The sequence below is a fragment of the Somniosus microcephalus genome, chromosome 5, assembly GCF_052327205.1.
Source record: "Somniosus microcephalus isolate GS21.2 chromosome 5, FLI_Smic_1.0, whole genome shotgun sequence".
NCBI lineage: Eukaryota > Metazoa > Chordata > Chondrichthyes > Squaliformes > Somniosidae > Somniosus > Somniosus microcephalus.
The window spans coordinates 69,893,227-69,905,920 of NC_140991.1; the positions used below are offsets into that span (position 1 = coordinate 69,893,227).

The 12,694-nt window shown below is 46.9% G+C and overlaps 1 protein-coding gene across 10 annotated transcripts in view; it reads right to left on the bottom strand.

Annotated features, from left to right (window-relative positions):
- The window catches only part of LOC147117099 (sickle tail protein-like), a 702,547-nt gene that overhangs the window by 57,950 nt on the left and 631,903 nt on the right, over window positions 1-12,694 (bottom strand). For all 10 annotated transcript variants that reach the window (XM_085987756.1, XM_085987757.1, XM_085987755.1 and 7 more), the window contains one exon: window positions 5,338-5,513. In XM_085987756.1, coding sequence (XP_085843882.1) covers window positions 5,338-5,513 — 176 coding nt within the window. The remainder of the gene's footprint in view (window positions 1-5,337; window positions 5,514-12,694) is intronic.

Sequence of the window (12,694 nt, forward strand, 5' to 3'; positions counted from 1 at the left end):
ATATCATTTCTCTGTATTACAGTGATTCCTTCCTTTATTAACATAGCCACCCTACCTCCCCTTCCTTCCTGTCCTTCCTGATCGTTAAATAACCTGGTATGTTTAATTCCCAGGCATTGTCACCCTGCAGCCATGTTTCTGTAATGGCCACAAGATCATACCCATATGTAGTTATTTGTGCCATTAACTCGTCTATTTTGTTACGAATGCTACGTGCATTCAGATAGAGAACTTTCAAAGATGTTTTGTGACACTTAGTTCCTGCTTTTGCCCTTTTTATTACTTTACCTTTTACTCCATACCTTCTGCCCCTTCCTGACACACTCTGGTTTTTAATTTCCCCACTGCTACCTAAGTCTATGACCTTCTCTGTTGTCATTTTTATTATTTGCTCTCTAGGAACCTCCCCCCCACTAGTTAGTTTAAAGCCCTCTCTACAGCCCTAGTTATATGATCCGCCAGGACTCTAGTCCCAGCACTGGCCAAGTGAAGCCTGTCCCAATGGAACAGCTCCCTCCTGCCCCAGTACTGGTGCCAGTGTCCCAGGAAGCAAAACCCATTTCTCCCACACCAGTCTTTGAGCCACGCATTTAACTCTCTAATTTTATTTGTCCTAGCCAAATTCGCTCGTGGCTCAGGTAATAATCCAGAGATTATTACCCTTGTGGTTCTGTTTTTTAATTTGGCCCCTAGCTGCTCAAACTCCCTCAGCAGAACCTCCTTCCTCGTCCTATCTATGTCGTTGGTACCAACATGGACCACGACAACTGGATCCTCCCCCTCCCACTCCAAGTTTCTCTCCAGCCCAGAGGAGATGTCCTTAACCCTGGCACCGGGCAGGCAACACAGCCTTCGGGACTCTCGCTCTCGGCTGCAAAGAACTCTATCTATCCCCCTAACGATACTATCCCCTACCACTACAACATTTCTTTTAACTCCCCCCCCACTTGAATGGCCCCCTGCTCCACGGTGCTGTGGCCAGGTTGCTCATCCTCCCTGCAGTCCCTGCTCCTGTCCCCACAGGGAGTAAGAGCCTCGAACCCGTTGGACAAGTGCAAGGGCTGCGGCTCCTCCAACACTACCTCCTGGATCCCCGTACCTGTCTCACTTCTAGTCACACCATCCTGACCCTGGCCACGGACTACATCTGCATTAATTAATCTAATTGGTGTGACTACCTCGTGATACAGAGTCCAGGTAACTCTCCCCCTCCCTGATGTGTCTCAGTATTTGAAGCTTGGACTCCAGCTCTTCAACACGGAGCCGGAATTCCTCGAGCAGCCAACACTTACTGCAAATGTGATCACCGTGAACATCAATGGTGTTCACCAGCTCCCACATATTGCAGCAGCAACACATCGCCTGATCTCCCATTCTATGTAATTAATTAAATTTATTAATATTATTCTTAAATATCCTCTGCCCCGATTCTAGATGGTGAATATCACACCTTAGAAACTATAAACCAAGGAGATTTAAGCTTAAAAGGGAGAAATACTTACCAACCAATCACTTACCCGCTTTCTGGTGACGTCACACTTGGATTACTTTTTACCTCTCTCCTTCCAGACTGGAGACTGGTAAACCTACCTGGTCTCTGGGACTTTTATACCCCGCTCTGCCGCTCAGGTTTCCCGCCGACGCTGTGAGGCCTTACCTGGTCTCTGGGGACTTTTATACCCCGCTCTGCCGCTCAGGATTCCCGCTGACGCTGTGAGGCCTTACCTGGTCTCTGGGGACTTTTATACCCCGCTCTGCCGCTCAGGTTTCCCGCCGACGCTGTGACGCCTTACCTGGTCTCTGGGACTTTTGTAGCCTCGCTCTGCCGCTCAGGTTTCCCGCCGACGCTGTGAGGCCTTACCTGGTCTCTGGGGACTTTTATACCCCGCTCTGCCGCTCAGGTTTCCCGCCGACGCTGTGAGCACGGTGGCATATAAAATACTGAGGGGGCTCGACAGGGTAGATGCAGAGAGGATGTTTCCCCTCGTGGGGAAATCTAGAACTCGGGGGCACAGTCTCAGAATAAAAGGTCGCCCTTTTAGAACAGAGATGAGGGGGAACTACTTCTCTCAGAGGGTCGTAAATCTGTGAAATTCTCTGCCCCAGAGAGCTGTGGAGGCTGGGTCATTAAATACATTTAAGGTGGAGATAGACAAATTTTTGCAAGATAAGGGAGTGAAGGGTTATGGGGAACAGGCTGGGAAGTGGCTCTGAGCCCAAGATCAGCCATGATCTTATTGAATGGCAGAGCAGGCTCGAGGGGCCAAGTGGCCTATTCCTGCTCCTATTTCTTATGTTCTTACATTAAGAAACTTTGAGACAGCGCAGTACTATCTCATTTAGTAAAATCAAAGATTTGGCAAACATGGAATTGCTTTTTTACCCATTTTATAAATACAATGGATCAGGGTTCATCGTGATTTGGAGCTCCACAAAGCTGGCTTCACTCGAGCCCATCGTCTACACCGAAATGTTCATTTTAATATATACATTTTAATTAAAAGAACTGTCACTTAGATGAATGAATTTAGCAGATCTGATTGTGTAAGTGATGTAGATGTCCTGTGAAATGGAGAACAATTCAGACGTATAAAGGTCAACTCAATTGCTGAGATCTCAGTTTGTCAAATGCACCAATATTTAAAAAAAGTTACTAAAACTCCCTATTTTCTTCTTTGAAACTAGTTTATAATGCTTTCTTAGTGCCTTGAGATACACCTAGAATATAATATATAAGACAAATGGAATGCAGGTGGACTCAATTTCATGCTATTTCTGCGCCGTTGTCAGCTCACACTTCCAGCAACTTTGTGGGCAAAAAATGTTAAAACCAAAATGTGCACGAACAAGTCTAAATAATGGGACATGCACATTGGCCCGGATTTTGCGGTCAGCGGAGGAGGGACAGCGCTCGCCTCTGACCTCGAAAAAGCCACCCACAAAGATTTAGCAGGCACTAGAGCATCTATTGCCTCTATTCTAACATGACTTTGAATTTGGTGCCATCTATGGTGTCTAGCAACAGTGCAGGTTGATCAGCCAATCAGACTGAAGAATTCGCAGAGACTGCAAAGCAGGAAGTAAAAAGCAGGGAACATAATTCACATTTTAATCATTGCACAGAAAGCAAAATAAAGATTAGGACATACACATGAATTAAGGTAGAAGCTGAAATATCATAAACAAACTTTATTTTTATGTGTAAAATAATGAAATTTTCAAATATTCTTCTAAGGGAATAGGACTCCACACTTGTAAAATTAGTTTTTCAGGGCTAGAGAGGTTGTTCAGAGGTAATTATGATGCTGTTAAAAACTCAGTTACACCTGATTAAACAAGGCTCAACATTTTCATTGGTTTTCACAGTGAGAATAGTGCGTAATAAGTTAAAGTTTACGTGAGTTCACTGATTCTATGTAGATTGCATCTGCGAAGACTGCAACAGCACATCCTGTGGAGAAGCAGTGCATCACTGACAGCAACCTCTGGATTTCCGCGTTTAAGTGCGCAAGCGCGGACGCCAGAAGTTGCTGTCACTTTTACAAAGAACGCCGACCGTTTTGCTGTCATTACAACTGCGAATTCATGGCCATTATATCAGATATTACATCTTTGTTACCAATTGACTGGATCAACAAAACACCCAGGAGATTATATTTTAGGTGACTGACCAGATCATATAGTGATGATACAAGACTATGTCCTGGATACTAACAGGGGCGGGTTCCATGAGCCGGGGGGGGGGGGGGGGTGGCGGACCTAGGTTTCCCCAGATGGTGTGGAGTTTTAACATAATGGAATGCAGGTGGCCTCAATTTCATGCTATTTCTGTGTCGTTATCAGCTCGCACTTCCAGCAGCCTTGCAGGCAAATTTTTTAAAAACCAAAATGTGCGCAAAGTCTCACTAACAAGATATGCCGCGAGATACCTCGCTCCGGCAAAATCTGGCCCGCTGGGGGGAGTCTGATGGGGGGAGACAGCAAGCTTGGGTGGCTGGAGGGAAGCATTCCTGATCCTCCTGGCTCACAAGCAGTGCTGTAAGGGCATCTACTTTCTCCCCGAAGCTGTCCTCACCTCCCTTCAGCTGCCGGGTTTCCCGAGGCCTGGGAAATCCAGTCGGCCACTGTAAAATTAGAGTTTGTCAGCTTCATTAAATTATTTAAATTGCCAACCCGCCTCCCAGGGGCAGATTGGCTACCCGCTCCTCGTCTCGTCTCTGTTAAGTGGGCAAGTTGGGGTCGGGTTTCAGATTTAAACATTTTTTAAAAAATCTGACACCTGACCTCAACCCACCCATTTTTGGGTGCTAAAATTCAGCCCTATTTCACTGCATGAGTTATTCTTAAAGGAATCTCTGTTTTTCTAATGAAAAACAGCAGATGTGAAAAAGGTTGAAGTCCTTGTAAGTCCGGTTTCTAGATACAAATGAAGCAGAGATGCACACTGACATTTAGTGTTCTCATTAGAATCAAGCAGCGCTCTACAAATATCAAACTACATTGTCTTCAGTCACAACCAGTCATGTTGTTAAGATGAGGTTCCTGCAAAAATACTACGTGGGGCTTTTGAACAACTTCTACAGTAGACAAGGTAAGGTCATTGCCTGAAGGGGACAATCAGAAAAAAGTAATTCATTCTCTAAAGCGTTTTGATGTAAAAGGTGCTACATTAAATGTTATTTTATTGTAGTGGAGATTCAGTTTCTTTCCTCCCCGCCACCCAGGTTTTCTCCCTTTCTTTCTTGATTCATGCTTGGCTAGGGCTCCATGTGTGCTGGTAGCTTTCTGGTAGCTCACCCAAATGATCAACAATCACATTAGGCTATTCAACTGCGGAAGGCATCAAAGCCAAACCCAATCCTATTCTCATCTGACTTCCACAAATACACTTTCAGCAGTGATCATTGGAGCAAGGAGCTTGATGTTCTTCACCCTAATCCAGGACAATGAGGCCAACCAAGGCACCCATACTACTGCCCCATCAAATCAGCTAACTAGGCACAGACCAGGAATTGAACTGGAACACACTTGCTTTACATGGCTTGAGTGGCACACTGGTCAGTACAGTCACCCACTAAAGCATGAGAGGATGTCACTTCACTCTCCGTTTCAGCACTGTAGTAACGTAATTCTTGAAAGAAAATTAGAACATTTATTAGCTCAAAACAACCATGTAAATTTGCAATCTGAAACAAGAAACAACAACAAAAAACCAGGACGATGCAGGGGAAAGAAAGAAAAACGAACTCATGAATAAAGTAACAGGTAAAAAAATGAAGGAGCATTCTAAAAAATGAAAAACTGCAATTATTGATAGTTTTAAGTTAGCTGACATACCACAGTTGCTGTATTATTTTCTCCTCATCGACCAAGTACTTCTGTCGCTCTTCTTCCACCAGCGTGCGCTGTCGTTGCAGCGGATCCTCGGTCCTCTTCATTGCTTCAATAACTCTGCCATTGATTTCAGACTCTGCTTTCTTGAACATCACTTTGAGTGTCTCCTGGTTCTCGAGCTGTCAGCAGAAAAGAATTCCGGTTCAATTTTCTCTGCCTGACAATTGAAATGCTTTGCTGCCCCCAGAAGCCAGTTCTAACGAACACCCCCACAGCTGAATCTTATTTTGACTCTTAAACGTTATTCCACAGAGATGGCATCGACAAACTCAATTAAGTCAGAAGACACGTGGCCATTTCACTGGCAAGAACCAACAGAACAATTGTTACAGTTCGATTACTTTCCAATTGGCATGTCAGCACAAGTCATTAAAGTTGACATCTGTAATTCTACTTCATTCAACTGATGGAGTCTCCCATCAAATTGACAGATGAGTCTCAGTTGTTGTGGGTGTGCTGATGGGAGAGGAGCCCAATCTTGGATGAAAATATACACACACACACATACATACATATACACACAACCATTGAACTAACATGGGAAAAAAGAACCCGTTTTTACCAAGGCCTAGAGTTTTATTTTCTTAAACTTTGCATAGCTCCAAGTATCAATTAAATAAACGCTCACTTCTGACACAAGTACACCAAAAGGCCACCTGTTAGTTAACAAGGTTTAGTTACAATGGGTGGGAAATAATTTTTATTCAGTATTCAAAAGACCAGGGTTAAACCAGTTCTTTGAATCACAAACATGGATTCCTCTAATATTGTTTGTTCCCCCACCACCCCCATGTTTCAGCATGCTGCTCCCATTTGTTTTTATAATAGCTCAGTATTTTGACCGAGCGTTTTTCTAAAGGTGTGCAAAGCTTAACTTTCAGATCAGCACAGCTCTCGTGTACGATTATGTATGATTCATGAGTAGTTTTGTTAGTCTTAATATGGTAGCTTCTGATGAGATTTGCTTCAATGCATTTGACACTTCTGAATGCAAATGTAAGAGAAGTACTTTTCCCATTCCTAAATATAATTTTCAATGGAACATTTTAACCAATTAGTACTTAATTAAAATCATTACCCTTGCTGGCACTTTGTTTATCTTGAATTACTTAACCTTTTATTATTAAACTCAAATGGTTACATGAGTCACTGTGTATCTTGTCTGTTAATCTGATGTTAAATATTAGTTAAAGGCGAAGGAAATGCTAGGGGAGTATTTTCAGTACAAAAAACCTTCCTAGAGGGTGTTCATTGATATCAATGGCAGCTGCCACTTTGGTCTTACCTGGAAGCTTCCAGGAAGCCAATGCAGAATCATCACCTGAGCCAGGAAAAATCACTTGTGGCTGATGTGAATGGGCAGATCAGTGAAACTGCCCACTTGGGAGTGGTTTCTTTGAAAAGTTTGCACGTACTCTCTGGGCATAGACATCGTGCTTGCCCACGGTAGATTTTTTAAACTTCACGGCTTTCCACAATGCTTAAAATCATGGCTCACAGGCATTGAATCTCAGGGTATTACAATTCCAAAGTGCCATGATTGATTCAAATAACTACTTATCTATTTAGTTACCAAATATCCAATTGTAAAGGTATTAAAATAGCAAATACAAAGCACCAATGAGTAACAAGTAGTGATCAGAACACGAAGGGCTGGAATTCACTGGAAATTGCAGCTACGGCGTGGCGCACACCATTACTATTTCCAGGAAATTATGGCACGAGATTCAGGCCATTACTCACTCCACGCCAGAATTTCAGGAATGTACAGGGTTCATAACAGGAACACGTTTCAAAGAGGCAACATCGGTTCTGGGCATTATAATTCAGTTGCTATCGGAATTCTAAATTCTCTGGATCAGATTGATCGAAGTAGAGCCCATTAAAAAAAAAAAAAAATTTAATAAACGTTTAATGTAATGCTTAATACTTATTTCTCTCACAGCTAAATACCGTGATCAGAAAAAAGTAGGGCAATCCTTGAAACACTGAAATTGCGTCTGTTCTCTGCATTGCTTCTGAAATTCCTTTCTGGCGTCAATCGCGGGTGAAGTACAGCATTCTTCTTCAAATCCACAGCTCTCAGCAGTAGCCTCGTGATACAGTGGGATGGGCAATAAATGCTGGCCTTGCCAGTGATGCCCACATCCCATGAACAAATAAAAAAAGTTATAGAAGAACACTGCTTGTTTTTGTGGCAATATTTATTCAATAGTTGTCCATTTATTAATAACAATTTGGCCTGAGTTAGTCAGCAGAGATAAACTCAACTTTTATAATATTTCAACCAGATCTCTTTTTGAAGACAAACAATATGTTGGGATTAGATATTAATTAGGTTATTTTTAAAATTATAATTAACATTAAAATCCCATAGTGCTTAATTTTACCATCTAAAAGGTTGAGATTTCCGCAGAAATCAATAACTGAAATGAATCCTCAACTATCCATTGGTCACACTGCTCCAGATTTGCTGCTATGCATTCTAATTATTGTTCCCGCGTATTGTGCCGTGGGTTCGGCACTGGAGGATCAGGGAACATAATGGTCTGACTTATGATGTTCATCGCCAATTTCACCATTGCAGCAAATTCCGGGCCAACGTAATTAAATCCCTAATCATCCCCAACAGAGCTAGCATTCACAAATTAGCAAGCAAAACAAAATCAAATAGATGAATCCTTCAGCTAGCTGACTATATAAATCGTTAAAAAAGATACAACTTAGAGAGAGTAATAAAAGCTAATTTTTCTTGCTAACATTTTTCAATTTGCCCATAAAATTGCCCATTTTATTGCTGGAAATCCATTCAACATGTATTACCCCTTGGAACCCGTCTTTTGTCAGGTGCTTGGGTGTTCAGCTCTGCCCTCTTCCTGCAGCTTCTACTCTTTCCCTGGGAACTGCGTGTCAATATTTTCTCGGCTTTGCACATGCACCTGGTCTGAACCTCTCAATGCCTGCGAGACCTCTACACTTCCATTATTCTGTGAGCCAAGTCCGACTCCTGCTGTTGCCTCCCACAAGCAATGACTCAGGAGGTTGACTCATTTTACCATGAAAAAGATTGTTGTGGGTGTTCCACAATGTCAAAGAGAGTCGGCTGATGGTATAGGAAGAGGCAAGAAGCAGAGCGGAGGAAGATGAGGAAAAGGAAAAAGAAAAACATGTTGGCTTGTTCGGGTTCTAAACCTGCTGCCAGTTTATTCTAGTAATGCAACTGAATCATTAATAATGTGAGGTCTACCGCAATATGGATCTGGTTTACTCCAGTGTCCATTCAGAGCTCATAGTTCAAATAGCTTTAAGTACAAATAGATGACAGATTTTGACATGCATCTGATCTGATCTCCATTTGTCACTATAAATAGGGCCCAATCAGGTTGCAATTCAACCCATGCCCCAAAGGGACCAGATAAAACGTACTACCTACTCCTCAAAAGCTAATTACATATATATTTCTATGTGTTTACGGTAGAGGATGGCTGCACAAGAAGACTAACTACAAGATAAATTCTCTGGTTAGCACCTTTAACAAAGATTGACATCAAGCCACATAAGGAGTGATCAGGACAGATGACAAAAGCTTGGTCAGAGGTAAGTTTTAAGGAGCGTCTTAAAAGGAGGGAGAGATAGAGGCCTAGAAATTCAGTATCGCCACATTTGGGGCGTTATACTCGAGCGGGCGCAAAATTTAGCGCCCGGCGCAAATTATCGCCACCTTCAGCGAAATTGACCTGCTTTGCCCTAGGAGGTGCTTGGAGCACTAAAACAGGCGCTGTACGACTGTCCTAAGGCGCTAAGCCGTAGAAGCGAGGCGCTACCACCGAGGGCGGGTGCAGCGCAGGTGCGGCCGGTTAGCGATTGCATGCAGACACGCTGGCGCCGGTCAGCTCTTAAAGGGGAGGTTCGGTCTTGGATTGCAGCCACACCCTGCGCATCGGAGCCCTGATTCTCGGCCTGGACAAACCTGCTGCCACATTCTAATGCCTAGGACCATGGAGAGGGCCAGGGAGCGAGCGCAGCGGTTCAGTGAGGGGGGCCTTGCAGGTTCTGGTTGGCGCGGCGGAGCGCAGGCGATCTATCCTGTTTCCGGACAGTGGCAGGAGGCCGCTGCCCACCGACTACCGCAAAGCTTGGAGGGAGGTGGCTCACAGTGACCTCCAGCAGCATGGTGCCCAGGACCCCTGTGCAATGCAGGAAGAAGTTCAACGACCTCACTCAGGTTGTCAGGGCAAGTACCCTTTTCAGTATCCTCTTCATCCCTGCATGTGCACCTCACTTTATGGCCAAAGGGTCCTGAAAGCCCCAATGCCCAGCCCTCATCCAACACCTATGGGCCTTTCATGAAACTCACATGCACATTCAGCACTTTACACACTGTAAGGGCTATTCGAACATGGGAGGCAGTGCAGCCAAGATCAGGGCTTCACACTGTAAGGGCTATTCCACCATGGGAGGCAGTGCAGGCAAGATCAGGGCTTCACACTGTACTCAGAGCCCGTCCTCTCTCTTGCAGGGCAAGCTGGCCCATAACAGGAGGCAGCAGCAATGGACCGGGGGAGGCCGGCCTAACCTTAAAGACCTCAGCGATCTGGAGCAGCGAGTCCAGCGCATTATGGCAGGCCGGATGACTGGCCCAGTCGCCACTGGAGATGCCGACCCCGTTCTGGACAGCAATGATAAGGTCATCACCTTTTTGACCTCTCTCCTTCCACTTGTGCCTCACACCAGCATCCTTTGCCACTATCGAACCAATACAATGCATTGCAGCACTTGTGCCTCCCTCGCTGCCGCCCTGTCCTCACGCTAAAGCAACTCTTGTACCTCCCTGCTTTCAGATGCTGATTCGCCAGGTGAGGAGGCGGGCCCTCAAGCTGCCACTGTGAGTGATTCTAAAGGCGAGGAAGAGGAGGAAGCCGGACCATCAGTGCCACCCTCAGCCAAGGAAGCCCATGGCCATAATGGGGACACGTCTTCCCTGGAGGGGAGCGGGGGGGGGGGGGGGGGGGGGGGAGAAAAGGGTCTGAGGAGGGTGAAGCTCCGGGGCCCAGCGGGCTGCAGCAACACAGGGTGGGGTGGGGGGTAGGGAAGCTCGGCGCCCTTCTCCCCGGAGGGAGAGTCTGGCTTCCAGTCCTGCTATAGTGAGCGCAGAAGAGGTGCGGCTCCTCGCTGAAATGGGCGCCCAGGCGGAGCAGAGGCACACTGAGCTCATGGCTGCAGTGGCAAGGATGCCCGAATCCACTGAGTCCCTGGCAAGGAGTGTCCAGGACTTCGGTGCAGCACTGGCAAGGAGTCTGCAGGACTTCGGTGCAGCACAGGCAACTTCCACGCAAGTGCTTAGTGGTGCAATGCAGTCAGTGGCTGGTCTGATGCAGACACAGATTGAGGCCACACAAGCACTGACTGCTGCCACCCTCGCTGCATCGGGCACAAATCGCCGGGGCCCTCGCCGTGCCGCAGAAGGTCAGCAGTCTGTGCTTCAGCAGATTGCTCCGCATGCTGCAGTGCTGCCCCGTGGGAGTGCCAGTGTATCGTCCGACCAGGGAGTGCCTGTCCTCCGTCAGGATGGCAGCATTGCTGCTGCCAACACTGTCACTTCTCCACTGCAGCTGCCACCACCCGTAGGACAGACTGCTGCCGCCCATGTAGAGTTGGAGCAGTCAGCAGCCGGGCCCTCCAGGCCCAGAGCTGGTCCAGGCCATCCCCCAAGGGCATCTGCCAACTCAGTTTCTGACACTCAGCAGCCTTCCCTCAGCCTTGCTGCAGCCACTGGGGTCCCATTGCGGAGGAGCTGCAGGGTGGGAAGGGGCCAATCTCGCAAGCGAAGCAGATCACCCTCGAAGGGCAAAAAGTAGGTGGTGTGGCAAAATGCTGTTAATTTTTATTTAGTGAAGGCCGAGGATCGCGGTCATTTTTTGTTAACTCTTTTGTTCATTGTCTCCAGGTTGTGAGAGCCAGTTATGTGTCTGACTGCTTTTTTTGGGGTTTCTCTCTGTTACTTTGTCATGCCGGAAGGGCACACAGTTTGTTAAATAAAGAAGTGTCTTTATTCAGATGGTGCATGTTTGCTCTTTCAACTATTTGTTGCCTTGACCGGCTCAGGGGTTGCGGAACGGTTCCATTCATGCTCTTTCAATGGCACAAGCCATTCCATCAGACAGGGCCTAGAACCGACTTGCAATAAGCCGCTGACCGACAGCCCTTGCACTTTGTGCCTCCCTCCCGTCTTGGTGCTCCTCCTCCTCCTCTGCTGGTGCTCCAATGTCTGCTGGCAGTGGCTGAGTCCTGAGGATTGCCAGGTTATGCAGCACACTACAACAAAATGGGAGACTCGCTCAGCTCCCCTAGAATGGTCCAGACAGCGGAACCGTTGCTTTAGTATGCCGATTGTGTGCTCAATGATGTTCCTGGTCGCTTGATGGCTCTCATTGTATCGTTCTTCAGCAGGGGTGCTGGGCGCACAGAGCGGGGTCATCAGCCAGGTGCACAGAGGATAGCCCTTGTCCCCGGGAAGCCAGCCTCCTGGGTGAGCCGAGGCTTCGAAAAGGTCTGCCACAGTAGTCTGGCGCAGGATGAAGGCGTCATGGCTGCTGCCTGGAAAGCAAGCATTGACAGCTAATATCAGCTGTCTGTGGTCACACACCAACTGCACGTTCAACGAATGGAACCCCTTCCGGTTGCGGTAATCCTCGGCATTCTCTTGTGGCGCCCGCAAAGCCACATGCGTGCAGTCAATGGCGCCCTGGACCATGGGGAAGCCGCTATTCTTGCAAATCCCATTGCGCGCTCTTGCTGCTTGTCCAGGGTCATAGGGAAGGAAATGTACTGACGTCTCCTTTTAAAGAGAGCATTCGTGGCTTGGCAGATGCAGCAATGCACCGCGAACTGGGAGACATTGGCAATGTCCCCAGTAGTGGATTGGAAGGAGCCGGTGGCATAGAAGTTGAGAGCCACTGTCACCTTCACTGCCACCGACAGAGATGTCCTGCTCCTCCGTTGAGGCTGCAGATCTGGCTGAAGCAGGTGGCAGAGCTCAGTGACCAACTCCCTGCTGAATCGAAGCCTCCGAATGTACTGCTCCTCAGACATGTTGAGGTATGAGAACTGTTGGCGAAATACCCTGGGAGGGTAAGGCCTCCTGTGCCGACGCCTGTTGGCCCTCCTCCGTCTGGCCATGATTGGCACTCTCTCTTGGCATCTCTGAGCCCTCTCAATGTAATGGAGAAACCCAACGTTTCCACCCATTGCAGCCCCCATAGTAGGGCTGGAGCAGGTTACAGAGATAGAGAGTGGCGAG